We start from the raw sequence: 27,891 nt of genomic DNA on the forward strand, positions 1-27,891 counted from the left end.
TTAATTTTCTAGATAAAAAAAATTGGTAGACTGTTTTATTAACCATAAGCAATTATATATTTATCAAAAAGAAACTTCAAGAAGTTTAAAACAATGACAGATTTTTAAATGTTAAATATTTACGATTCAGAAATGTTTAAAAAAATAAATAGGAAATAGGTTTTTATACAAATTATTACATTAGTCATTAGAAACAATGAATGTATAATAACTATAATAATTGTTCGTGTTGACATTGAATTAATTAATGTTTGATGAAGACAAAATTTTTTGTTTTGTTGAGGCTTTATGCTTTTGGACATTGACTTACATCTAGTAAACAATCAAAATGACATTTTTTTTAACAATTTTTAATTATTAAATAACTCTAATTTACCTTATGAAAAATGTTGCATTATTTCTTTGAACAAACGTAACGGCAGCTTTTAACCAGTTTTTCTATTTGTAACGAAGAACTTTTTCGTAACTTTTATATGAATAACATTTTTTTTTGAAGTTATAAAATTAATTGACCTCGTACTTTTAAAAACTGCACTATATAAATATAGATATTAATATCGGTAAATTAGATAACATTATTAAATATTTTTAAAGTAAAAAAAAACCCATACAGCAATTAAATTTCCAGAAATATTGAAACAATATTTTTGTTGTTTTAAATGCTGCGAGAGTATTTTATAGAAATAATGGTAATATACAAACAAGTTATTTTTTACAATAGTGCGCCAAACATTGAAACAATTATACATCGAGTGATAAAAGTGTTTCGCTATTTGACAAAATTTATATAAATCCTATATTATATTAACAATTGATAAGTAGGTTTTTTTTTTGTTAATGTTACGTGGTCTGTGATCGTTGTTCTAACATTTTTTTTTTTTTTTTGGAGCTAAAGAATATGAATAATTATTCTAAAACTTGAAAATTTTACAATGAAATTATTTTAATTTGAAATTTATTGACATTTTGAGTGATTTGGCGCTAGTTTTCGTAATTCACACACATTTTTTTTTTGAGGTATGTGAAAAATTTTATTATTTTACATTATTAACAAATTAATAATTAATTAATGTACTAGACACAACCAGTATTATTCTTTATAATTCTTTTAATTGTATTTTTTTGTACTAAAGAAACTATTAAAAAAAGACTAACTTTTTTTTTATGTGTATTTTTAAAATAACGAATGAAAAAAAATTAATTAAAGGTATCTGCCTTTAGCTTTTTAGATGTTTGATATATTGTGGCATATGCTATTATATATCTAAAAAGCTATTTCGATTCTAGCAGAAACTTGACATTGAGCTGATTTACATAGATTTTTTTTTTTGTTTTATTGAACGTTCTTCTTTTTAATTAATTTTCATTAATTAAGAAAATTAGTGTAAGCCAGCTCATTTTTTGCAGATATGATTATTACACTCTATATGTTAGTGTATTAGAGAAGATAGGTGAATTAGAAATGCTTTACTTTCTAAAAAGTTATTGCTTTGTAGAATCTAACTATTATAGTTTCAAAAGTTTAAAGATAAAGCGCTCTTTATGCAAACACATTTATTTTTATGGAAAGAGATATTTTGAATTGAAACAATTGTTTCCAACTTTAGGCTCTTTTGGGTTGAAATTTTTTTTTTTTTTTTTTAACTAGCGAGCAAGTAAACCCTAACAAAAAAATGATTTATGGAATGTAAAAAAGTAGAAATTGACATTTTAAATACTTTTCTGTGCTATTTAATGATTGAAATTCAATATTTTTAGTCTTATAAATATAAAAAGTTTTTAATTAACAACAGATTGAAATTCACTAACCTGCGGTAGAGATTTTTATAATATTTTAGGTGCGCTTGGAAAATTTTTTTAAATAGATTAAAGATTTGACTATTTATTTGGAAGTTCTGTGTATTCAAGGAAGCGAATGGAAAGACAAATATTGTGATTGTAGATTAAAAAAAGGAATAAAAATATCAATATCACACACAGCGGAATAAGTTTAAAAAACTTTACATCAAAATCAATTTTTTTTAACGATTGGGAACAATTATTTCTACCCTAAAATTTTCTTTTTTTTTCAAATTTAATAATAAGGGTATCTATTAAACAAAAATATTAATTTTAATTAGAAAAATCTAAGATTTTTTTTTTTTTTTGGATCAGTCAATTTCTAAAATTTCCAATTTTTCATTAGAATTTTTTCTGTTTCTTAAAAGTTTTTTACGCATCAAAACAGTTTTAAAGAGATCGGACGGCCGTAGACCCGCGACTTCTTGCCGCGGGATAATCTGTTACGCCATTTTTTGTCTTCGTCTTAATTCTCTCCTTGATAAGCTACCTTGAGATGTTCCTGATGTACCACTTTTATCACAGTCGGCAGTAGGTAAAGGCTTTAATTCTCTGAATTCAAATAAATAGAATAAATAATTCTTTCTTTTTTTGGAAAATTATATTAATTATTCTATGACGGAAAATACAAACCTGTAATTAAGAATTTCCTCATCATCTGGAACTCTGCATATAAGATCAAGAACTTCATTGTTAGGCACCGTATGTGGTCGAAAGATCTTTCTTGAAAATTTATTCACACCCAATGCCAAAATTAGAAATCTCACTGGTATTAAATAAAGTACAATTACTCCAAAAATTGTCATTATTATAGCGAGATAACTCAAATAGGGAACTGTGAAGTTGAATAGATTTTTGACTCTTTCACAAAGGCTAGCTAAATAGCCAATTGAATTTTGCACAGTTTGTGTTACTTCCTGTATAGCCTGAAGACGTTCTTTGAGACTTCTTTTTTCCTCCTAAAAAAAAGAAAAATAAAATTTGTTGGGGGAAAAAAAAAATTACTAATAATTTTCTACAAACCTTATCCTTGTCGTCGTCGTCATCGTCGTCATCACCTGGAGTAGGAGGACCATCATCCGTTACCGATTCATTCGAATTTGCTAAGTTGTGCCCCACCTGATGAGAAACGGGTGCTCCTGTCAGTACAGCAACCTGTCCGCAGAGCGAAGCGATTCAAGCAATAATCTCTCTCTTTTGCCAGCGACGAAATAAAACAAGAGAAATGAGTAAAAAAGAAAACGCCAAGCCAAGCAGCGCCGCAGCAATGGATACTAAGTAAAAAAAAAAGAAAATAATGCGGCACTTTTTTTTTTAAGTGATAAAAAATAGAATTTGTGGCGCTGCTTGTTAGACTGGTTCTTAAATTTTCATCATTAGAAATAAATGTTACCAAAAAAAAAAGTAACAAAACAAATTTTTTTCGCCTTTTGCTTAAGTAAAATAAAACATCTTCCTTACAAACTCCGTTGGGAAATGAAAAATTTTTCCTTTAAACTTACCACATAATATTTTAAGAGAATAAGTAACGCTGCAGTGGGTACCATGTACGGTTGAAAATAGTAACAGCCAAGTACAAAGAGAATAAGAGCAATGGCACTTCTCATTTTATTTTCCCACTCAAAACAGCTCCTAAAAATTAAATTCAAAATTATTTCACAAATTTTGAGAAAATTGTCAAAGAATATATAACTTACTGAATGTATTTTCCCAAATCGATGAAAATAACAATAATAGCCTTGAGCCTAAGAACATTTCGTAAAAAAACTTGTCTTTTAAATTTCATTTCCGGTTCCATATATTTTTTTTCCTTGGGATTAATAGTTCTTATATAAGCTCTTATTATATTCCATATTACCGTCATTTCTAACAGAATTTGAGGTGAATTTCCCTTAGCTCGACCTCTTAATTTTTTATCCTTCAAAGCGTACCATCTTTTTTCACCATTTTTTATTTTTAATAGCGGAATTGCTACTTTACCGAGAAATTCAACTTTATGATCCCTATCCTCATCGTATACAGTTACTTCCAATACAGAATTAATATCTTTCACATTGCTGAAAAAAAAAAATTGTTCAAACAATTTGTTTAAACAAAATTCTATTTAAAAAAAAATTCCATAATTACAATGTAAAAATTTTCTGCCAATTTGGTGTTAGTGTTTTGTATTCCGTTTGTGTTTGCAATCTAGCGTTGACTAATTCTAAAACACAAAATGGATCACTTTTACCACCTAAATCAGCAGCTGCAAGGCCATGTGCTCTATAAACCTGTAAATTAAAAAATTAATTCACCTTCCTCTAAGTGATTTCTTTACTTTAAAATTATTAAAATACCTTGACAATTAAATGTCCAACATCTTTTGGTCTTCGTAATGTATTCATTAATGAATATTTTAATAAAAGTTGTGCTCTTTCTCGTGGTGTTTCTTCATGAGCAGCTAAATCACTAATTGTTTCACTAGCAGTTGTACCACTAATTGTTAATAACAAAAAAATACTTCCAGCTCCATCTTCAAGTTCACGCCATAATCTATGTGTTGTTTCACGTTCCAAGGTATCTAAATTTATTATACATTTTCCCATTAAATCATCTTGATGACTTTTATCACGATCCCAAACTGTCACTTCTAATTCTTGACCTATGTGTGGATCATCATAAAGATGAAGATCAAATTGTTCCAACCATACTGGATTTAAATTTTTATTAACCACTTTCGATTTATATTTTTCTGCACCCAATCTAGAAAAAATTATTTTTCAAAAAAAAATTGCCTTAATTTTTGTTTTTTGCAAAAATAGAAAAATTACCGAAATTTTACGAATGGATCTGATAAACCATCAACGTCCATTGGTAATAAATTTTTCGCTTCAACTAAAACAATTGTCACCACTGAACTCCATATTTGGGATTTTAGTTTGCGATTTACGTCTGCCAGTCTGTTACTCTTCTGAAAATACTAAAGAAAGGATTTTTATTTGTAAATAAATAAAAATTATAAATTTTTTATATATAAATAAATACCTGCTCTTTTTCTTGTTGATTTTTCGGCCAAAGTGAAGCTGTTAAAAAAATTTCACCTAAATACTGTTGCGGTCTTGCGGGATCCTTTAGCTCCAATATTATATCTTGGGATTGGCATAAATCTAATTGTGTTAAATCTAATATTGCTGCACCCATAAAATCATCTTGGAGACCCCAATCGTAATCAAAAACCTAAATTATTAAATCAATTTCGTTAATTTTATAATTTATAATTTTTTTTTTATTTTATAATTTTTTAATTTTTATAGTAACGCACCTTAATATTAATTGTTTGAAATGGATCCTCTATTGGTAAGGTAATACTTTCATCCCATGTTGGATTTAAATCCCTGTGAACTGTTCGTGTCTTGTGCAAAAGTCGTCCAGCAGATTTTATCTTAACATACGGATCACTAGCACCTGAAAATTTGATAATCGTTAAATATTTGTTTTTTTTGTGTCTATGAGAGAAAAATAAAGTTTGCTACAAAAATTACTCAATTATGAATATTTCAGTTAATATTGTCTCAGAAAATATTTTTCCTAAAATTAGAGGAGTCATGCAGAAATTTTTTAAAATTTAACCTTATTTTTCTCTCGTCTATGAACAAAAACTAAAATTTTGTTCTTTAACAATTTTTTCGTTTCGAATTCCCTATTATTTTTTTGCAAATGTTCCTAGGTAAAATTATTTTCGTTTTCTGACCTATCGTTTCCTTTTTCAATTTATAGAAAAAAAAAATCAAATATTTTTCATGCTTTTTGAATTTTTAAACCTCTAAACGCAAGCTTGTGACAAAATTTCATGACAAGCTTATGGTATTATATTAAATTTGCCAAAAGGCGGAATTTTTTAAACAAGCCAGCTGCAATTTTACGTGCTATCAATTATTATTAGATTTTTGAGAAAGACGAAAAATTTTTTGCTGGATAATACCATGCTTATTAATATTTTCTTTTTATATAATTTAATTTTTAGTCTATCTAATAAATGGATATAGAATGATTTTACCAGTGATTAACAGCGTTTAAAGAAGCTCAGATGAACTGCGCATTGTGAATCAAAGTGTTGCGAACTAAATATTACTGTAAATTTAAGGCTAAATAAAAGCAAGAGAGCTCAAATTTATTGCACAAAAGTTAAGAGCATACCTTGCACAAAAAAAGATTTCACGGAAGTTCATGAAAAATTTGTTTCACAGTAGATAGGTTATCTCAGTATCATTATTGAAATCTAGAAAGTAAAAAATTTTTATCGGGTATATAAAATTTTTTTTGACAAAAATTATCCTTTTTTTTGCTATTTTTCCAGTGTTTTAGAATTTGGGAATTTAATATCATTTCCAAAGACAAAAACTAAAAAGATAAATTTAGTTATTGCGATAGTTTGAATTCCCTTTGAGCAAGATTTTGATTCTAAATAAAATCCGAATTTGCAAGCTTGTACCTAGCCTAACCGATATCAAATACAATTCAAATAAATTGTAATTTTTTTTTAAAATCGCTTTATATTCTTTTTAATATTTTAGTATTCCAATAAACACCTAAGGAACACATTCGCTTTTTTTTAGTAACACTCCAAACATGCAAATACAATGCATGTACGCACGATAATTTACTCAGTGAAATAAATTTTTAAGAAAAATTTACCACATCTATCCATTGCAACGAGATTGGCGCCTCTTTTTATATGAAGTCGTAATTGAAAAAATGCATGTTGCCTCAATGCTAATTCCCTTCGTCGAGTTTGTTCCGATAAATTAATATCAACAATTCCATTTGTTTTTCCATCTTCAAAACCCTCATCCTTTTGTCTTTGTTTACAAGATGCTTCTGTGCAATCATCTAATCCATCTTCTTTAAGATTTGTTTGATCCTTTTTGCGATTTGTAAGAGGTGATTCTAAAAATAAAATATCAATTATAATTTTTTTCTCAAGAATTTGTAAAAAGAAAAAAAAAGAAAAATTACCTGGATGATGTAAATAATGTTTAGCTGGACTTTGAGTGGCAGAAGAACTATGACTATGTTCCGATGAATAATCAGCAGCATAATCAGATTCGACGCCAATATTTTTTGAATCTTGACTAAGAAAAATTGATGATTCTTTCGATTTTTTTCTTTCTTTACTTTTACTTCGTGTCCAACGATTTTTCAGGGTGGCAAAAAAGATATGAGTTTTTTGAGCCACTGATGCATGTCGATGTTGATGACTTGTCGTTATTTCTTTTTCATTTTGTATTCGGTGAATTGGCGATTTATTTGAACTATCTGATTCATTATTTCTCAATTCGGTTGCACTCTTTGATATTTGTCTACTTCCATTAAAATTAAGTCTAGATTTATCTTCTATATTTGGTTCACCTTAAAAAAGAATTCTTGTTAAAATTTGCAATTATTTTTTTATTTTTTTTTGAAAAAAAATTAAAAAAGAAAACTTACATGCTTGTTCGTTGTCCTCAGCCATTGATAGAAATTCAACACTTTTACTCATTTTATCCTCCCAATAGGAGAATTGTTCTATGATACTTCTCTTGATGAATATTTAGTATTTGAAAAATTACGATGGTGTTTGATGATAACATGACCTTGTATAATTGTTCAGACCTGTAAAATTAAAATTTTTTTGAATCAAATCTCATTTTTTTCGCTAAAAAAAAATTCAACAATTTCTCAAATAATTTTAGAATTCAGGTAAAATAAACCAACTGCAAAATTTTTAACGACTATAAAATAAAAAATTTAATTTTTTTGCGATAAAATTTTTTTGCACATAACCTACTAAAATTAATTTACATATTCTAATATTTACCTAAGGGATAAAGGTCATCAGAGGTCATTCACTGTTTTTTAAAGTGCATCTCTTTAAAATATCCAATTAGAAGATTTGTAACAATTTTTTTTGGCAAAAAATTAATAATCACTTTATAAAAAAAAAATTTCTAGACTTTGTCATTTCTATTTATTCATAGAAATACATAAAACACTTTATTTCTAACACTTTACAGTTTTATTAATTTGAAATTATATATACAAAAAGTAAATTTAAAAAAAAAATCACAAAAAATTTCTGAATTTTTTTTCATCAATAAATCACTGAAAGAACTTGAGCTAAATACTGATAATTATATATAGAGAGAGATATGGATATATATGTCGTTAAAGGATAAGAAAATTGATATATTATAAAAACGGAGAGAAAAAACTAAACCGTAAATGCGTGTGAGAAAGAGAGGTCGAGAGAAGATTGTAGATGAGGCAGCTCTATCGACCCAAGCTGATTCGTATACTCGGAAGGTTTATGTATTATAAAAATTTACTAAAAATACGAATTTAATATTTTAAAAATTGTTTCTTTGTTTTTTTTTTAATTTTCAATTAATATTAATTTTAAAAATTGATGAAAACTTATTAAACTTCAAGACACGTTACATATATGAAGAATATAAAAGATATAAATCTTATTTCATGTTGAACCTGCGCAAATGAAATGATGGAGTTAAAGAGGTAGTACTTATAAAAAGAGTTTTTTTTTTTTTTTTTTTTTTTTTTTGTTAATGTAAAATCAAAAAAGGAAACAATTTTTAAAAATAAGAATATTCAGAGACTAAAAAGTTAATTCAATATTTAAAAAGAAAAAAAAAAATTTATTGTGGAAAATCAATTATTATTTTCAAATCAAGAAAAATATTTTCCTTGTCAAAGACAAAGATCGGTTTTAATAAAAAAATTAATTTAATTACCTATACGTTCTAAAATTACATAATATAATAATAAATAAATAAATTTATTTATATCATGAAAATTAAATAGATGAAACAAATTGTAATTAATAAAAATTTGAAAGAGATTTGATGAAAAAAATTGAACTCCGAACAATGGATTCCATTTATAAGAAACACTATACTTATCGTCTACACAAAAAAAAAAAAATTAGAAAAAAAATTTTTATTGAACAGATATTCCTTATGGATAGAAAAACTGAACTGAAAGAACTGCGTTGTATATTTGATTCTATTGACACGTATGCGTTTTCATTTGACACATATTTTATTTTCAAATATATTTGTTTAAGGGGATAAACCAATTTCATGATATTATCAGTAATCACTCACATTATTTTGAAATTGCTACAAAATTACTAATATTAAATTTATTCCTGGCAATATTAGAATATTGTGACAATGTTGCAAATATTGAAATTCAGATACTGTATTTTTTAAAATTATTAATTAATTGAAAATTAATTAATTAAAAAATTAATAAATTAAAAAATTAATTTTTTTTAGTAATATTTTATAACGTATTTTATTAATTAATTAATTTACAACAGATTGCAAATTAATTAATTAATAATAAATGTAAAAAATATCACATTAATAGTTAAATTTTTAAAACTCTTCGTATTCATTAAAAATAAGGGAAAAAAACACTTACACACATTGTGTCAAAAAAAAACAGGTCACCGATACGAAAATGTTTGATTTTCTTATTAACCACGTGTGTCGTATAGATAGAAAATTGAACTGAAAGAACTGCGTTGTAAATAACTACTAGGTTGACACGTATACTCTATATTATTTTTATTATAAGCGTTAATAGCATAATTTAGAGTTTTGGAAATATATGTCGTCTTGGGCAAGTCATCATCATCATTATAATAATAATATTATCATGCGTCAGAATTTACATAATTTTTCTTTTAGTTCCCTATATTTATGATGTCATTATGTGTACGATTTCATAATAATTATGTTTTCATATTTTATCATTTGCGATAGTTTTTTTTAAAGGTACTTTTTTTTAAAAAATACATATCAAGAATGATAGTGTTTAAGAAACAATTTCTTTTTTTTATTAAAAATTACAAATTATTTTACACATGCAAGTAAAAAAATAGAATTTTAACAGAGTTTATACAAAATGACTTGTAAGTGGTTATTATTAACCTTAATTGATAACTAAATAATTTTTTAATTAATTATTAATCTTCTTTTTGTTACAAAAAAAAAAAACCAAGTTCTTTTGTTTTGTAACGTTACTACTCTCTTCTTGTTCTTAGTAGCGTTGTTTGCAATTAATTTTTTTGCCTCGCCTTTTAAGCGTTTAAATTTATCCCCCCCTTTTATTTAATTACAATCGGATAACTACAATTATAAATTAGAAAAATTTGATCTTCATTTTTCTAAATTAATTCTACACTGAAAGAAAAAAATTATTTCATTCAAATAATCGGTTACTTGAACCAAATAAATATTTATTTTAACCGAATAAATATTTATTTGAAAAAAATATTTACTTGAACCAAATAATTTTTATTTGAATCAAATATTATTTGGTTCAAATAAATATTATTTGGTTCAAGTAAATATTTATTTGATAACCGATTATTTGAATCAAAAAATTTTTTTTTTCAGTGTTAATTAATAATTTTTAGTTCGAGTACAAAAAATTTTTGCGTTAGTTTTTATTAGTAAAAATATTGTTCTAGTTTTATTGCCCTACAATGTAAAAACACGTAAATGACATACACGTGTAACATATTGTTATAGGGCAATTAAATTAAATTATTATAAATTTTTTTTTTCACTAAATACCTCGATTGTTATTTTTTTTTATACGCTTTCTATATTCAACTTGTTGACGATATACAAAAAGAGGACGAAGAATATTTGTACCAGCAGCAGTATCAAGATCTTTATATTCTTTTAAAGATCTTTTTATAAATTTTCCATTGTCAGATGTTGAAAAAATATGATTTCTTTTACTAATAATTGTATGCCGTTTATTAATATTATTTTCACATTCCAATAAACACAATAATGGCGTTTCTTTTGTTTTATTTTGAATTATTTCTAAAGGACTTGCAGCTTTTGTTTCAGAAATAATTTTTCTTTCCAAAGGATTGGCATATATTTCAATCATTGTTAGAAAGAAAATTGCTAAAGCTACAATTTTATTAATCTGCAACAAAAGAATATTGAGAATTATTTATTATTCTGTTTAAATGAAACATTTTTCAAAAATTAAAATGGGTTTATTGAAAAAAAAAATATTCTTTTCAAATAATCGATTGGCTATTATCAAATAAAAATTTATTTGATGTCAAGTAATCGATTATTTAAATCGAATATTTTTTTCTGAGGCAAAAAAAAATATTTTATAAAATTATAGAATAATTTTCATATTAAAATTTTTCTCACCATCATTTTATAGTTGAAAAAAAAATGTGAAGCACAATTTTTGGTTTTTTCTATTATAGTTGTTCTTCAGGTGACTTTTAAACAATATACTTTAACGACACAAGCGAACTCTTAATGTTTTTATACATAATATTGACGTCAGACGAGAAGATGCTAAACGTTCAATGACGCTCTATATAAAGTGTTAAATAATTTTTTAAACACAAATGACCTTTTGCAATTAACATCTAAAATTCCAAAATTTAAAAATTTTATCAAAAAAAATTTTATATTTTTTTAGGCGTGAAAATAAGAAAAAATATATTTGTTTTTACAACCAGAAAATAGTACCCGCATTATTGTCACTCGAGAATGTTATTTTATTATATCGTTTTAAATTCACATTTTCTCTAGATTATTTATTGTATAAATAAAAATCATGTCGAGAGAAAATTCTTCATTTTTATCAGATTGTGAAGAAAATTATATAGAATGGATCGACTATTTATTGAAATTAAAAACAAAAGAGTCAAAACCAAAATCCATACGTTCGACACGTTCGAGTCTAGTGTGTTGTGAAACAATTCAATCAATTCAACTTGACGAAGCAATTTCTACATTTTTAAATTGTACCAAGAGCAATATGAATGTTTCTATAAATGATATGGATGCTTTTATAATTGAAACCATGTATATTAATTTACAAGATTTAAAACGAATAAATATCACATTAAATGAATTATTCGACGGAATTATTAATCGAGAAATTAATTTGCAAATTATTAAATATAAATGCTCGTCACTTTACAATAAAATGGACATTTTTCAAATCTACAATATCGATGAAAATTTAATAAATATTAACGAAAATCACAATTTTTTAAAACAACAAAAACAATTTGGCAAATATTTGCAAATACTATTACAACAAACCACATCATCATCATCATTGTTAAATAAATACAATGAGCAATTGAAAGAAAAGAAATTAAATAATATTTGGCCAATTTTAAAATCATGTAATGATATCAATCACGTTATTGCGTGTCGTCAGGAATTTTTTGAAATTTATGAAAATTTATTACTTGATATTTTTAATCGAAATGATGCTGAATTTCAAACAATTATGCCTATTTATCTACATAAGAATTCCTATGATGAAATAGGATTATTGACAAAAATAACTGGTGATTCTGGTTCAATGATACATCCAAAATATCTTTCCTCACAAACTTTAGTAATGGCCGGTATCAATTATTCTCAATTTATTATTGGTAATGAAGAAAAAATAGATCCCATTCAAATTGTAACAAATTTTAATGCACTTATTAATATTCTTTATGGTGGTGCACCACGTCTTTGGCTAATTATTAAACGTGCACACGTTCAACGATTAACAAATCTTTTTGGTGAAATATTCAAAAATAATCGCAATTTTCACGATGATACAATTTCAATAAATTGTTCAATGCCATTGAGACATGGTCGTTTTATTATTTTACCATCGTGGTTAAAAGACAATGGTATTAAGCATGATATTTTTATTCAACAACCAGGTACATGTGTTTTATTACGTGAAAATGTTTATTTTCAAACAATAGATCTGGGCGTTAATTTATCAGAGTCAATTAATTATTCTGGTATATTTGATCAAATACTTGAATCATTTAAAATTAATTGTTGCTCTACAAATGATAGTGTAATTGCTCCAGTGGATGTTGAAAAAATGTTTTCAAATTTTCGTATTGTAAAATCGTGTACACGTCAATTAAAATGCTCCATATGTTCTAGTGGGAAAAATTTTAATCCAGCTGAATTGCGATATCATTTTGTTGCTCATCATTTGTCACAAGAAAAAATTTATCAATGTAATGATAAATGTAAATTTGAAACAACTAGTTTAATTGAATTTCGTAAACATTTACGAGCAAAACATAGAGAAAAACAATTATGCTATTTGTGTCGTTATCGAAATAGTGGTATGTATCTGAAAATTGAAAGTCTACGACGTCATCTCATTGTTTATCATCAATTGCATGTACCGTTGAAAATTTTTAACGACGAAATTTGGCAAAGAGAATTTAAAGAAACATTTTACAATAAGGATATTGTTCCAGAAAATTGGAAACAATATATGGGCAAGTTTTTTTTCTTTGTTAAAAATTCTTTTTCTCTTTTATACTGATGAAAAATTTTCACAGGTGAAATGATGCAACGTGTCGTTGATGAAATACAACAACGTGAAGAAATTTTACGTCGAAAAAATGAAGTGACAAATACAATGTACTCTTGTCATTTTTGTGATTACAATGATACATTTAAATCTGTTCATTTACTTGTTCATCTTGAACGAAAACATGGTTTGACAATAAATCCAAAGATTTTCTACACTCAACAATGGTTTGACATGTATCATAAACGTTTCAACAATCATCAAGCTGCAAATATGTCCTCTGCTGAAATTGAACGTGAAGTTTGGATTATTACACAATCGATTGCAAATATAAATAATAATGAAGACAACAATTTTTACAATAAAGGTAAGTTTTTCTATTTTTCAAATTTTATGTTTTGCAATTTAATTTCCTTTTTTCTTTCTCCAGGAAGTGGTGCGTTAAAAATAAAAAAATTAATGCAAAAAACAATGGAGAGTGAAATTTTAAATGAAGCATCAAAAAAATCACAATTTTTTAATGAAGAAGTAAATTATGAAATTGAAGAAGAAAATTATCAAACAAAACAACCAATAAGAAATCGAAATGATGTTCGATGTTCTGGAATAAAACAGAAGAAGGTTTATCAAATTTTAGATATTTATAAAACATTGTGTCCAACTTGTGAGAAGAAGATAAAAAATGCAACGTATAAAAATCATTTTAAAATCTGTAGAGGCGTGGCTTGTGAAAAATGCTCTACTAAATTTATCAGTAATCATGTAATGAAACGTCATTATAAATCGTGTAAAAAAAATAAAAATTAGCCTTTACTGGAATTTAGGAATTTAGAATTAAAAAATTAATATTTATCCCAAAAAAATATTTTTAATTCTTTTTATGAATTTACGTGTATTTTATACAGTATTTTAAAATATATTTAATTTTCTCAATTTCATTTTTTTCCCAGCTCATCATTGACGGCATCTCTTAAACTTTTTATAACTTTAGCCTGATCATTGGATTTAATCACTGCAGTTCCAGATACTATCATATTTGCTCCAGCCTTTAAAGGAGAAATTAAAGTGAATTCAGAAAATTTTTTTATACAAATAAATATTTATTTGATAATAATCAAACGATTATTTGAATCAAATAAATTATTTCCAGTGTCAACATTTACTTTTTATTTCAAAAAATGTTAAAAATAAAAAAAATATTATTTATTACCTTCGCACAAACGTTAATGTTACTTGGTCCAACACCACCATCAACTTCAATGTTCATTGTGGGAAAATTTTTTCTTATCCATTCAACTTTTTTCATCATTGGCTCCATAAATTTTTGTCCTCCAAATCCTGGTTCTACTGTCATTACAAGAATAACGTCAACTTCATCTACATATTTTTCTACTACGTCCACAAGAGTTCCTGGTTTTAAAGCAATACCAACCTAATTGAGAAATATTAAAATAAAATTTATTTATCTACAATTATTATAGATTTTTTAAATCAGGGTGTCTACTAAAAATCTGAATTAAAAATTCCAGGACTTTTCCAGGACAAATTTCTTATTTTTCCAGGACATTAAATTGGATGACTTTCAGGAATATAAAAAAATTTTAGTTTAACTATTGTTTTCAAAAATTATTAAAAAATTAATTAATTAAGTAAATTTTCATTTTACTTATTTAATGAATTTTTCCGAGCTGAAGTACGCAACGTTTATGATAAACGATTTTAAAGAATTAATTTTTTAAAATGAAAAATTCTATAATTTTTCGCCTAAAAAATATTTCTTGTAGTTTTCATTAATTAACAAATTATAAAAAAATATTTTTTAGGCAAAACATTATAGAATTTTACATTTTAAAAAATTATTTCTTTAAAAATCGTTTATCATAAACGTTGTGTACTTCAGCTTCGTGAATTTTTTTAGAAATTTTTGAAAATTTAAAAGCAAAATATAAAAAATTCAAGGACAAAAATTAAAATTCCAGGACATTTTTTCAAATTCCAGGACATTTCCAGGACTTCCAGGACTAGTAGACACCCTGTTAAACTAAAATTTTCGATTTATTTTACATTTTAAAAAATTTATTATGTACCTTCATTCCAGCATCTCTAATTTTTCTGCAAATTGAAGAAACATTGTCTACCGGTTCAATATGGAATGTATATTGATTTACACCTGCATCAGCCATTGGTTCTATCCACTGAATTGGATATTTAGATTAAATAAATAAAAAAAAATATATAGAAAAAATACAATTACCTGTTCGGGTTTTGAAACCATCATATGAGTTTCAAAAAATGCATCCTTAATTTTATTACGTAAACACTTAACAACTGGATGGCCAAAACTAATATTTGGAACAAAATGTCCATCCATAACGTCTAAATGAAGATAATCAGCACCATTATCTAATAATCGTTGTGATTCCATATGCAATTCAGAAAGATCTGCATTTAATATTGATGGACCAATTCGTGGCACAATAATTTGTTCCATTTTATCGTTCAAAAAAAGTACAAATACTTTTTTTTATATAAAAGCACCAGAACTATAAAAAATAAACATTATAATTACAAAATTGTAATTATAATTAATTAATCAAGCAACCGTGATTTGCAAAAAAAAATTCAGATCTAATTACAAAAAATTTTAAACCGAAACCAAAGATTAAAATTATAGAAAATTTTTTCAAAAATCGATTGAAAGAATTTTCAATTTTTTGCCCTATTTAGAGTGATTTGCGCCTTATTTATTTTTTTTTTTAAATAAATTTACTAGAAAAATTTCTAATCGAAAAATATTTGGATTTGCATCATGAAAATAAAATTAGTTCTAAACAGACCAAACGGGATTAATGAATAATCCAAACATTGTGATTGATAAAACAATGTTAATTATGTAAAATAAATAATTAAAACGCGACGCGATTTTATTAGATTCGCTTATTTGTAATATGTCGTCACACCGAGGGAATGTTTACAAAAATGACGTTACAATCTGTTTTTTTTTTATTTTTTATCAAACATTACGCAATCTATTTATAATTTGATAAGCGTGACGTAATTTGTAAACTTTCCCCAAAAAATTCCTCTTTTATTTAACTAAAAAAAAAACAATATTTATTAAAATCATTGTTGTACCTAAAAATTGAATTAAAAAAATATTTCCTTATTTCTCACTGTTTGCTGATAATACGTTTTTTATTTGTATTTACATCGATAAAAAAAAACTTGTTTAATCCACAAACATTATTATTATGCCACATATTATTAAATTTAAATTTTGATGGTCTTATTATTCAAAAAAAAAAATTTCCCTATTAAAATATAAACAGATTTACAGCGCACTTATTCAGTATATAATAACGTTAATTTGTAAGAAATTTTATCAATTGAAAAAAATGCATCTTTCAGTAATTGTCATTTTTGCACTTTTGTGTGTGAGTTTACTCATACCTGAAATTGTCGGTCAATGTAGAGGTCGAGGATCAGGTTGTACTCTAAATAGTCAATGTTGCAGTAATCAGTGTATAACAGTAATAAGTAAGTCTTTAATATTCTAAAAATTATTCTTCAAAAAAATAAAATTTGTGAAATTTTTGCATTTTATACTTTGTAGAAAAATTGTTATTTACTAATAATTTTTTTTCTGTTACAGGAGCCAGAGTTTGCTCATAATTTAAAATTTAATATTATGAATGGCATAAATATAATATACCTTGATACTAAAATTTGGTATATATGTCAAACTCATTTGTCAATGATTTAAAAAAAAAATATTAAAATAAAAATGTATATATTCAATAAATAAAAGAATGAGATCTCTTATACTAATTAAATTTTACTTAAATTTATTTAATTCCTTTCAATGTTAAATTGTTCCTTAAAATAAAATAATTGAAAAAAAATAAATAGGTAGATGCGATAATAATAAAATAAAACTATCGTTTAAATCTACTTAAATTACTGTTAATTTATATTTAAATTATTAATAAATAAGTAAATTACCTAAACTTATTTTATCTTAAAATTAATGTACCACAGTATATTAAAAGTACAATTAAATATAAAAATATTCATAGTGTCAATACACTACTATTAATTTTACTGGGAAACTTTTTATGACATTTAGGTTAAAAACATATATTTTTAGGTAAAAGTTGGGTAAAAGGTAAATACCGATTCGGGGACAATTTGTTTTAACGCTGCATTCCGTTTTTATGCAGTTACGAATTCGTTTTTTCGGAAAGAAAATTGTAGGTTATGTTTCAATTATTTTATCGCAAAATTTAACGTTTTGAAAAATCACATCATTTAAAAAATGTACTCACCACTTATTAAATCCTTAGATTAATAAGACACGTTAAAACATTTATATTATTAAAATTCACGTAAAATTAAAAATAAACTTATATAAATTGCACGTGCAATTATAACCAATATACACAACTAACCACGTGATATTAATATTCGAAAGTAGAAGATCGGAAATATGAAATGTTTATCAGGGTTCGGTAACTTACATGTAGGAGATTAAGCCCTATACACAATAGTTCACGAACGTGATTGGAGGAGCCCCCACTCTTCAATACATCAAATTGTTATATTTCGGACGTTCCATATTGTTTTTTATATTCTATGGCCAGTTGATTACGCTTGGAAAACGGTGTGACTGTCACCCTTAAACTATGCCGTAATTTTGAATTTTGATGCTTTAACGGTTGCAGACGATTGTATTTGTTTTTATGATGCATAAGCAGTTGTGTATTAAATATTGAATATAAATTAAAAATTGCATTTTAAGTGAAGCGTACATTTATGAATATGTGATATGTATTGCTTATTTATTTTGTGTTAGTGTCAATATATTTATTTTCTTTACATCATGTCATGGTCTCAAGTTATTTTAGAATGGGTAAGTTTTGTCACAAACATCTTGGCAATAGTATAAATTTATAAAAGAAAAATTAACCCAATTTTTATTATATTATTTTTCAAGTATTTTTTTACAAGCTTATTGATTTTCATAATTTTATTTTATGGTTAGGAGTTTATTTTTATTTACATCCAATAATTTCCTATTGTTTACAAGTACTTAGTATTATTAAAGTACTTACTTTAATTATTGTTGCATTTACATGGTCCAGAAGCTGCTTTTTGTAACTTCTAAAACTTGTTTTCAATTAGTTCGATAATTGATTTAAAAATCAAATTTTTATTTTTAACAATTTAAAATTTATTAATTTTTAAAATAAATAATCAGTTTTTTAAACTTGATATTTTTGTAAATAAATAACATAAATTAATTTTTTTTTACTTTGCTTGAAAAATCCGTTCATAAAAAATTATTTTTACTAATTATTTATTTATTATTTATTTATTATTTATTTATAGGTGAATTGTCTAGAATTATTGGACTCCCCTGTCAAAGATCTTAAAGAATTGCGTGAAAAAAACATTTTTAATAAAATTGTTACGTCAATAAGGTGAATATATTTTTGAACTTATATAATAAATATATTTTGGTGTTTATTTTAAATAATATCAAAATTTTTTCGTATGGAAAAAAAAAAGTTTGGAGATTTAATATAAAAACTTTTTTAAAAAAACTAATTTAGATAAATTTATGTTTCAGTTTGTGGAAAGATCAGGAAAATAATAGAACAGAAAAAGAATTACTTTTACATTTTATACACGGTAATTAAATTTCAAGGTTTTTTTTTTTTCTTTAATTATAGTAGATTTAAACTTTATTAAGGAAGAAATCTAAATTTTTAGTGTGAAATAAAATGATTTAAATTTATTTTTACAGATGAATATCCCTTTTTTAAATTTCAATGGAACGACAAAGAATTGTTCTCCGACAATTTACTTATTACTTCTCTTTTATTATTACGAACATCACAAGAACCAATTTTTCACAAACAAATGTGTGCAAAACTTGATAATGAAATTCAAGTTAAAATTAAAATGTTCCTTGAAAATACACTTTCCTATGGAAATAATATAACAAAAGAATTATTGGAATCAACGATTTCTGAACTTAATGATGCTGATAACACTACATGTCCAAAAACACTTTTTATGACACCAAAAGGGAAACCACTTAAAGATTTTTTTAGTTCACCTGCAGTTCGTTCAGTTCAAAAATATCATGAAGTATCACAAAAAGCTTTTGAATTACGAAAATTAAAAGCAGAACTAGAAATGGAACGTTGTGAAAAAAGTGATATCAATGAAGACTTAAGAATTCAACAGGAGAAAAATTTAATTCTTCAAGAAACTTTACAAAATAAAGAGAAGGAGATTAAATTTTTAAAAGATGAATTAACAAAACCATTGACTCCAAAATCGTGCAAGAAAACATATACATTAAAACCAGACGTTTATAAGTAAGTATTAGATCAAAAAAACAATTTTACTTTTAAAAAAAATTTTTCTAATATAATACATTTTGTTTATAGGGATGAAATAAAAAATTTAGAAAAATATATTCTTGATATTCAAAAAGAAAATGATAAGCTTCAAGATGAAAAAGAAGATTTAACAAAGAAATTGTTTATAATTGAAAATCAAACCAGAGAGATTTTGGAAGAAAATGAAAGTTATAAAAAAAATTTCGAATCTTTATGTACTAAAGTTGAGCAAAGTGATAAAATTTTATTTGAATTAAAAAAAGAAAACGAAGAACTACGATGTCACGTTAAAGAAATTAATAGACAATCATTTAATGAAGAGAGCTTTGAATATGACAATATTAACATTGCTAATGCTCCTTCTTTTTTAAATTCCAGTGAAGCTCTTAGTTCAGTTATTGAAATTCAGTTACAAGAAGCAAAAGAAGAAACAATTAAAATAAAAATTGAACTCGATTCTGTCACTAAATTTTCAAAATCACTTGATAATGAATGTGAAAAATTAAAAAATCAAAATCAAAATCTTCATCAGCAAATTGAACAATTGAAAATAATTGAAGAGAAATACCAAGAAGTTAATAAAGAATTTCAACTTTCTAATGAAAATGTTAAAAAACTCAGTGAAGAAAATAATAATTTATTAGATGAAACTCAAGAAATGAAAAATCAATTAGAAAACTATAGTGTCAATGAAAACATTTTAAATAGTAAATTATCAGCCATGGAAGAATCTTTAAATCAAGAACTTAAAAGAATTGCTGAATTTGAGTTATCAGTTTCTGAATTTCGAGAACAAATTGCAGAAAAAGGTAAATTAATATCAAAATTGGAGAATTTAAATACTAGTTTTGAAGGTACAATTAAAAATTTAAATTGCGAAGCGGAAGAAAAGAATAAACAATTTTTGCAATTAGAATCCGAAATTTTAAAATTAACCGATCAAATTAAAAACAAGGACATCGAGAAAATAAATCTGGAGGATACGATAAAGGAAGCTAATTCTGAAATAGTTGTATTAAAAGACTCAAATAAAGATCTTCATCTACAAATTGAAGAATTGAAAATAATAGAGAAGAATTTTGAAACAGTTAAATTAGATTTTCGTCTTTCTTGTGAAAAAATAGAAAAACAAAGTGAAGAAAATAAGCATTTATTGGAAGAAACTCAGTTAATGAAAAATCAATTGGAAATTTATTGTCTTAATGAAATAAATTTAAACAATAAATTATTATCTACCGAAGAATCTTTAAATCAAGAAATTAAAAGAAGTTCTAATTTTGAGACGTTAGTTTCTGAACATCGGGAACAAATTGCAGAAAAAGATAAATCGATTTCTAAGTTGGAAAACTCAAATACTGATTTTGAAGATACAATTAAAAATTTAAATAGCGAAGCCGAAGAAAAGCAACAGAATTTGTTGCAATTAGAATCTGAAATTTTGAAATTAAACGATCAAATTAAAAACAAGAACATCGAGAAAATAAATCTGGAGGATACGATAAAGGAAGCTAATTCTGAAATAAATATTTTGAAAAATTCTAATAATGATTATTGTCAACAAATGGAATTAATGAAAATAATGGAGCAAGAATATCAGAGAGTTAAAAAAGAATTTCAATTTTCCTGCGAAAAGTTAGAAAATCTAAGCGAAGAAAATACGAAAATTCTGGAAGAAAATCAATTAATAAAAAGTCAATTAGAAAATTATTGTCTTAACGAAATAAATTTAAACAATAAATTGCAAGTCACGGAAGATTCATTAAATCAAGAAATTAAAAGAAGTGCCGAGTTCGAGGTAATAGTTTCTGAACTTTGGGTGAAAATTGCAGAAAAAGATAAATCGATTTCTACTTTGAAAGATTCAAATACAGATTTTGAAAATATAATTAAAAATCTAAATCGAGAAATCGAAGAAAACAATCAACAGTACTTGCAATTAGAATCCGAAGTTTTGAAACTTAACGATCAAATTAAAAACAAGGATATCGAGAAAATAAATTTGGAGGATACAATAAAGCAAGCTAATTTTGAAATAAATATTTTGAAAAATTCTAATAATAATTATTGTCATCAAATGGAATTAATGAAAATAATGGAACAAGAATTTCATGGAGTTAAATTGGAGTTTCAAGTTTCCTGCGAAAAAATTGAGAATCTAAACGAAGAAAAACAAAAGTTACAAGAAGAAATTCAACTAATGAAAAATCAATTAGAAACGTGTGATGTAAATGAAAACAATTTAAACAATAAACTAATGTCTCTAGAAGATTCTTTAAATCAAGAAATTAAAAAGTGTATTGAGTTCGAATTGTCAAATTCTGAACTTCGAGGTGAAATTGAGGAAAAAAGTAAATTGATTTCTAAATTAGAAGATTTAAATAAAATGTTTGAAAATACAATTAAAAATCTAAATTGTGAGACGGAAGAAAAGGAACAGAAATTATTGCAATTAGAATCTGAAATTTTAAAACTAAACGATCAAATTAAAAACAAGGACGTTGAGAAAATAAATCTGGAGGATACGATAAAGGAAGCTAATTTTGAAATAGTTGTATTAAAAGACTCAAATAAAGATCTTCATTTACAAATCGAAGAATTGAAAATAATGGAAAAGAATTTTGAAACAGTTAAATTAGAATTTCAACTTTCCTGTGAAAAAATAGAAAAACAAAGTGAAGAAAATAAGCATTTATTGGAAGAAACTCAGCTAATGAAAAATCAATTAGAAAAATGTGATGTCAATGAAAATATTTTGAAAAATAAATTATTAGCCATTGAAGATACATTAAATCAAGAAATTCAAAGGATTGCCGAATTTGAATTATCAAATTCTGAACTTCGAGGTGAAATTGAGGAAAAAATTAAATTAATTTCTAAATTAGAAGATTCAAATACAGATTTTGAAAATATAATTAAAACTTTGAATCGAGAAATCGAAGAAAAGGAACAGAATTTGTTGCAATTAGAATCTGAAAATTTAAAACTAAACGATCAAATTGAAAACAAGAATGTCGAGAAAATAAATTTGGAGGATACAATAGAGAAAGCAAATTCTGAAATAAATATTTTGAAAAATTCTAACAATGATTATTGTCAACAAATAGAATTACTGAAAGTTGTAGAGGAGAATTTTTATACAGTAAAATCAGATTTGCAATTGTCCTGCGAAAAAATTGAAAATCTAAATAAAGAAAATACAAACTTACAAGATGAAATTCATCAATTGAATGAAAAATTAGAAAAATATAATATTAACGAAATTAATTTAAACAATAAATTAATGTCTTTAGAAGATTCTTTAAATCAAGAAATTAAAAAATGTACAGATTTTGAGACGTCAGTTTCCGAATTTCGAGTTGAAATTGAAGAAAAAGATAAATTTGTTTCTAAATTGGAAGTTTTAAATAAAGAATTTGAAGGTACAATTAAAAAATTAAATTATGAAGCCAATGAAAAGGAAGAGCAGTTATTACAATTTAATACTGTAATTTTGGATCTTAATGAGCAAATTAAAAAACACGAAACTGAGAAATTGAATCTTGAAGTTACGATAAATGAAACAAATTCTGAAGTAATTAAACTCAAAAACACCCTTGAGGAGAATAACAATAAAATTCTAAAGCTTGAAGTCTCAATAAAATACAGAAATTTGATACTAGATGAAGTTTCTAAATTACAAATTATATTAACTGACACTAATAAATCTACGTTGCCTTTGGATGAAATTACAAAGAATTTAAATGAATTTAAAAATTTATTAGAACTACGTGAAAATGATAAATTAATTGATGAAACATTGCATCCTAATGAGGAATTAACTTTGAAAATTAAATTTCTAAATACTTTAATAGACGAGATTAAAAAATTAATGCTAAAAGAAATTTCTCTAGAAGAAAAATTAAATTCTACCGAAAATCTTTTCACACAGAATCAAATCGAATTAATAGATAAGAAAAATTCAATTGATATTTTAGAAGAAAATATTAAAAAATTACAAAGTGATAATGTTCATTTAAACGAGGAATTATCTTTAATTACAAAAACGAATATTTCACTCGAAGAAAATTTAAAAGAAAATAATCAATCTTTTGATGCAAAACTTTCCAATATAAAAGAAGAAAAATTATTACTTATTGAAGAATTAAAAACACTAACCGAGAATTTTGATAATATTAAACAGAAACTAATTGAAAAAGATACATTCATAAAAGTTTTAGAAGAAGAATTAAATATATTGAAAAATGAAAAAATCACCTTTGAATGTGAATTAAATGCAGTTATTTCGAATTTTGTTAAAATTTACAAAAACTCATCTCAGGATAAAATTACAGAAGATAATTCTGAAGAATCATTTACAAAAAATAAAATTATTAAAAACTTGGAAGAATCGTTACAAGAATTATTGGAAATAAATAATTCTTTAAAATCCAATTTACAACTATGCAACGAAAAATTGTCTCAGGTTGAAAATTCCATGATAGATATTAATCAAGAGAAAGCAGAACTACAAAAAGAAAATTCATCAAATCAAATTAAATTACATGAAGTAGAAAAGGAATTGGAAATTCTTAATTCTGAAATTTTGGAATTAAAAGAACGTAACACATTCTTGAGTAATAAATTAGATAAAACACAATGCAAAATTTCTCGATTAATTGATCGAAATAAATTCAAAGATGATTTGATAAAGAAACTTAAAATCGATTATGAATCTACTATTGGCGAAAGTTCAATTAAAAAAGATGAAATAGAAATTATTGATACAAATGAGGAAATTTCTTTACAAACTGAACCCAACTTTGAAGAATTACAAAATATGTCTTTTATTGAAAATCAATTATTAGAAAATTCTGACAAACAATACAAAAATTTGGAAGAATGTATCATGAACAAACAACAATTAATTGATAAATTTTCAGAAATTCAAAAACAAAATATCACTTTAGAAAATAAAATAAAAGAATTAAATGTCGAGAAAGAAGAACACAAAGTTTATATTGATAAATTAATTGAAGAAAAAATTATTATTCACGAAATATTATTGAAGGCAATAAAAATTCAACAAAATTTTCATGGAAAATTATCAAAACTTGATGAAAATTGGAATATGAGTTTAAATAAATTTTATGATACATTCTTTAAACATCAATCAGATTGTGATGAATTAAAAAATCTTCATAAAGAAAAAACAATTTTACAAAATATTTTATCAACATACGCACAAAATAATTTACAATCATTAACATCATTAACTGATGTTTCGGTAATGAAATTTTTATGGATTGAGAATAAAATTAAAAACAATGAAAACAATGAATTACAATTAAATAATGAAAAAGAAATTTTATTATCTGAAATTAAAAAAACTGAAGCATCAATCAATGAAATGGAAACAATGGAAAAAAGAGTTGAATCATTTTTTGCAATGGTCAATAAATACAATAATAATCCTGATGCTAATCATGTTAAATATTCAGCGGAAAATTTCAAAAAAATGGAATTACAAATGCAAAATGTTAATAAAGAAAAGAAAGATATTAAAGAAAAATTGGATAATATTCGAATAAGAAATGCGAAATTAGAAAGAAATATGGATGAATTGAGAAGTGAATTAACAAATTTAAAGAGTATTCAAAGTGGAAGTTCGGAATTGGAAAAAGAATATTTGGAAAAATTCAAGTGCTCTGAGGAGGAGAATAGTAATTTAAAAATGGAAACCGCACATTTAGGGGAGGAAAATCGTTGTCTAAAGGCAGAAATTGATTCATTGAGAAGTAAAATATCAGATAAAGGTGATGAGGTTCAAATTTCTGTTTCTAAAATGGACAGTCGTTTAAAAGAGATTCATGACGAGTACGAGGTCAAATTAGAGAAACTTAAAGAAAAAATGGTATTAATATTTATTTTAAAAAATTGTAATTAGAACTTTTCTTTAAAATATCAATCGTTTTCGTTAAAAAAAATTTAAAGAAATTAAAAATTGAAATCAGATTTTATTGTTTGTATGGAAACATAATTTTTTTTTTAATTATTAAAAAAATAACAAATAATTATATTTTTTTTCAGAAACATGCTTATAATGAGCAAATGCAGAAATTGTCCATGAAGCAAGAACAAACAATTCAAGAGAAAGTTAAAAGTTTACAAGGAAAAATAGAACAACAATGTCGAAAACATACGGAAGAAATAAATAAATATAAAGAACATGTAACTGAATTAACAACTCGACATTGGGAGGTTTGTGATAAACTTTTGGCTGAAAAACAAGAGAAAGAAGGCGCTTTCAAACAAATGAAGGAAATGAGTTTGAAATTTAACAATGATATTAAAGATTTGCATCAAAAGCAAGTGTTAACTTCATTGAACAAAACTGCAAGGTACTTTTTTTTCCCCTAATGATTTTTACTATAAAAGTCGAATATTGGAAATAAATGAAATTATTTTTTTTTCTTTTTAGTTTAGATAGAAGGGATTTCCCAATGATGGACGTTCGAAAGGGTCTACAAACTTTTCAAATTATTGAAGAGGAATCATTTACAAGAAGACGAAGTTTTCAAGGTTTACAAGTAATGGGAAATGCATTTAATGCCGAGGATGAAGAGGGAGAAATTTTTAACAATGTTTATCTAGGTAGGTACATTTTATTTAGATTAAAATTCTAGATATTCAAAATATAGAAGGAAAAATTGATTATATAATTTATTTAACAATTGAAATAAATTAAATAATGCACAACTTTTCATGTGAGTTATTTTAATAATTTTTTTAAAAATATTTTTCAGCTGATATGAAGGAAGGACGTACTAGTTCCATTAATTCAGATTTTAATCGACTCTCAGTTTTGCAAATGAGAAATTCTCTCTGTAAACCTCATTTAAAGTCTTCCTATCCTGCTGAAACGCAATTTCAACCTCTGGGATTAACAGAAGAGGATATAAAAGTAAGTTTTTTTACATTATTAAATTTGTATATCTTAGGTGATAAAGAAATGAAATTCCCTTTCGAATTGCTTGAAAATTAAAATTTATATTACAGAATGGTGCAGAAGATGTTTTTAACGATAGTCTTAGTCAAAGTTTACTTCCAAATCAAAAAGGAAAAAGAAGAGAAAGAACACAGGTAATTTTTGGATTTGTCCTTTTTTTAACAGAATCCATAATTATTTGATAATTTATATTGTGGCTTCTTTTAGACATCCTATAAAAAACCTGGACCTCCCACACCAAGTAAAAACGGTAGACGATTATCGTTACAGGTGAATTAAATTATTTGTTTTAAAACTGAAGCTTGGCATGAACTTGTAACGCTTTTAAACATTTTTTTTTTTTAATTCAAATAATTATTTGCCGGACTAATAAACCTTTCTTTACTGAATAAAGATAAAATTTTTATTTAGTAAAATATTTATTAATATTTTAATTCTAATCTATTTTCAAAAATTTATATTTTTTAAAATTAAAATTCCTAATCATCGACCCCAGGTATCTAATCCTTGATATCAAATTTTATGAAAATTCAACGATTTGTAAAATTAAATTAAAATTGTAACAAAGTTTAAAATTGAGTTACGCAAGATATTTTCCTTTATTCGATAGAAACTAGTTAATTTCTAATTAAAATTGAAAATTTTTAATTTAATTTCAGGGCAGTGAAGCAAAATCTCCGTCACGAATTTTAAAAGAACGAAATGCAGTTGATAAACGAAATACTGGTACTCCACGCCGATTAAAAGATCTTTTTAGTAACTCGAGACAGCAAGATGAAGTAAGATTTTAATTTAAAATAAATTATTTTCTAAAATTAAATATAATTTTGATGATTTAATTAATTTAATTTAATTAATTTTACTATTTTTTTTCAGAATTCCATGGGATCGCCAAGACGATTCAGCAATATTTTTCGTAAAAAGCGATTGCCGCCAGCAGATAAAAAATAATATGTAAATTTTATTATATTTATAAATAGTAAGTAAATGTTTAAATTTTTTTTAAATTTTCCATTTTAAAATAAAAATTTAATTTAAACAAAAATATTAGTTTTTTTTAGACGTCCCCCCAAAAAAAAGAAAAGGTTTTCATAAAATAGTTGTAGCAGAAAATAGAATCGAGATGCAAAATAATATTCTCTATTACTTAAAAAAAACAATAGAAATTAATCGAAATTATTTTCCATTACCTTTTAATTGGTTGAGAATTTTAATGAACTAAAAGCCACAAAAATTCTCAAATTAATATTTTTTTTGTACGAAAAAAAGAAAAAAAAA

General features: G+C 24.8%; 5 protein-coding genes and 1 long non-coding RNA gene across 13 annotated transcripts; 3 read left to right on the forward strand and 3 right to left on the reverse strand.

Moving 5' to 3' along the window:
• Positions 1–187: 187 nt before the first annotated feature.
• LOC127282646 (multiple C2 and transmembrane domain-containing protein) lies at positions 188–9,470 on the reverse strand. Of its 4 annotated transcripts, XM_051307021.1 has the most exons (15): positions 9,301–9,462; positions 7,676–7,726; positions 7,306–7,470; positions 6,835–7,227; positions 6,514–6,765; positions 5,141–5,283; positions 4,864–5,055; positions 4,650–4,798; positions 4,176–4,581; positions 3,967–4,109; positions 3,537–3,896; positions 3,342–3,471; positions 2,863–2,994; positions 2,473–2,798; positions 188–2,391 (listed from the first exon to the last, which is right to left on the reverse strand). In XM_051307021.1, the coding sequence occupies exons 3-15, from the start codon at positions 7,355–7,357 to the stop codon at positions 2,283–2,285; spliced, it is 2,787 nt and encodes a 928-aa protein (XP_051162978.1). In that variant the 5' UTR covers positions 7,358–7,470; positions 7,676–7,726; positions 9,301–9,462; the 3' UTR covers positions 188–2,282. The 4 variants fall into 4 exon arrangements, 3 of the variants coding, with proteins under 3 accessions (XP_051162978.1, XP_051162976.1, XP_051162979.1); XM_051307019.1 differs by lacking the exon at positions 7,676–7,726 and having other exon boundaries at positions 9,301–9,465; XR_007843229.1 differs by lacking the exons at positions 188–2,391; positions 7,676–7,726 and having other exon boundaries at positions 2,653–2,798; positions 2,863–3,113; positions 9,301–9,470.
• A 215-nt stretch (positions 9,471–9,685) lies between these two features.
• On the reverse strand, positions 9,686–11,229 carry LOC127282649 (uncharacterized). The gene is made up of 2 exons (XM_051307027.1): positions 11,067–11,229; positions 9,686–10,827 (listed from the first exon to the last, which is right to left on the reverse strand). The coding sequence occupies exons 1-2, from the start codon at positions 11,070–11,072 to the stop codon at positions 10,453–10,455; spliced, it is 381 nt and encodes a 126-aa protein (XP_051162984.1). The 5' UTR covers positions 11,073–11,229; the 3' UTR covers positions 9,686–10,452.
• A 171-nt stretch (positions 11,230–11,400) lies between these two features.
• LOC127282647 (uncharacterized) lies at positions 11,401–14,042 on the forward strand. 2 transcript variants are annotated; one of them, XM_051307023.1, is made up of 2 exons: positions 11,401–13,585; positions 13,649–14,042. In XM_051307023.1, the coding sequence occupies exons 1-2, from the start codon at positions 13,252–13,254 to the stop codon at positions 14,023–14,025; spliced, it is 711 nt and encodes a 236-aa protein (XP_051162980.1). In that variant the 5' UTR covers positions 11,401–13,251; the 3' UTR covers positions 14,026–14,042. Both variants share the same exon structure in this region; 1 of them encodes a protein (XP_051162980.1).
• Positions 14,043–14,066: 24 nt separating this feature from the next.
• LOC127282648 (ribulose-phosphate 3-epimerase) lies at positions 14,067–17,692 on the reverse strand. 3 transcript variants are annotated; one of them, XM_051307025.1, is made up of 5 exons: positions 17,544–17,692; positions 15,473–15,761; positions 15,306–15,413; positions 14,429–14,650; positions 14,067–14,264 (listed from the first exon to the last, which is right to left on the reverse strand). In XM_051307025.1, the coding sequence occupies exons 2-5, from the start codon at positions 15,707–15,709 to the stop codon at positions 14,154–14,156; spliced, it is 678 nt and encodes a 225-aa protein (XP_051162982.1). In that variant the 5' UTR covers positions 15,710–15,761; positions 17,544–17,692; the 3' UTR covers positions 14,067–14,153. The 3 variants fall into 3 exon arrangements, with proteins under 3 accessions (XP_051162982.1, XP_051162981.1, XP_051162983.1); XM_051307024.1 differs by lacking the exon at positions 17,544–17,692 and adding an exon at positions 17,221–17,369; XM_051307026.1 differs by lacking the exon at positions 17,544–17,692 and adding an exon at positions 16,056–16,185.
• LOC127282650 (uncharacterized) lies at positions 16,299–17,051 on the forward strand. The gene is made up of 2 exons (XR_007843231.1): positions 16,299–16,755; positions 16,871–17,051. It is a non-coding gene; the product is annotated as an uncharacterized LOC127282650 (long non-coding RNA).
• Positions 17,693–17,885: 193 nt separating the features above from the next.
• Positions 17,886–27,658, forward strand: LOC127282930 (putative leucine-rich repeat-containing protein DDB_G0290503). Of its 2 annotated transcripts, XM_051307528.1 has the most exons (12): positions 17,886–18,127; positions 18,607–18,698; positions 18,848–18,909; positions 19,025–19,604; positions 19,677–25,518; positions 25,695–26,005; positions 26,086–26,258; positions 26,411–26,568; positions 26,664–26,747; positions 26,821–26,883; positions 27,273–27,392; positions 27,490–27,658. In XM_051307528.1, the coding sequence occupies exons 1-12, from the start codon at positions 18,098–18,100 to the stop codon at positions 27,562–27,564; spliced, it is 7,590 nt and encodes a 2,529-aa protein (XP_051163485.1). In that variant the 5' UTR covers positions 17,886–18,097; the 3' UTR covers positions 27,565–27,658. The 2 variants fall into 2 exon arrangements, with proteins under 2 accessions (XP_051163485.1, XP_051163486.1); XM_051307529.1 differs by lacking the exon at positions 26,821–26,883.
• Positions 27,659–27,891: the final 233 nt, after the last annotated feature.

The sequence above is a fragment of the Leptopilina boulardi genome, unplaced genomic scaffold, assembly GCF_019393585.1.
Source record: "Leptopilina boulardi isolate dan_hultmark-lab unplaced genomic scaffold, ZJU_Lbou_2.1 LbouV2_302, whole genome shotgun sequence".
Lineage (NCBI taxonomy): Eukaryota > Metazoa > Arthropoda > Insecta > Hymenoptera > Figitidae > Leptopilina > Leptopilina boulardi.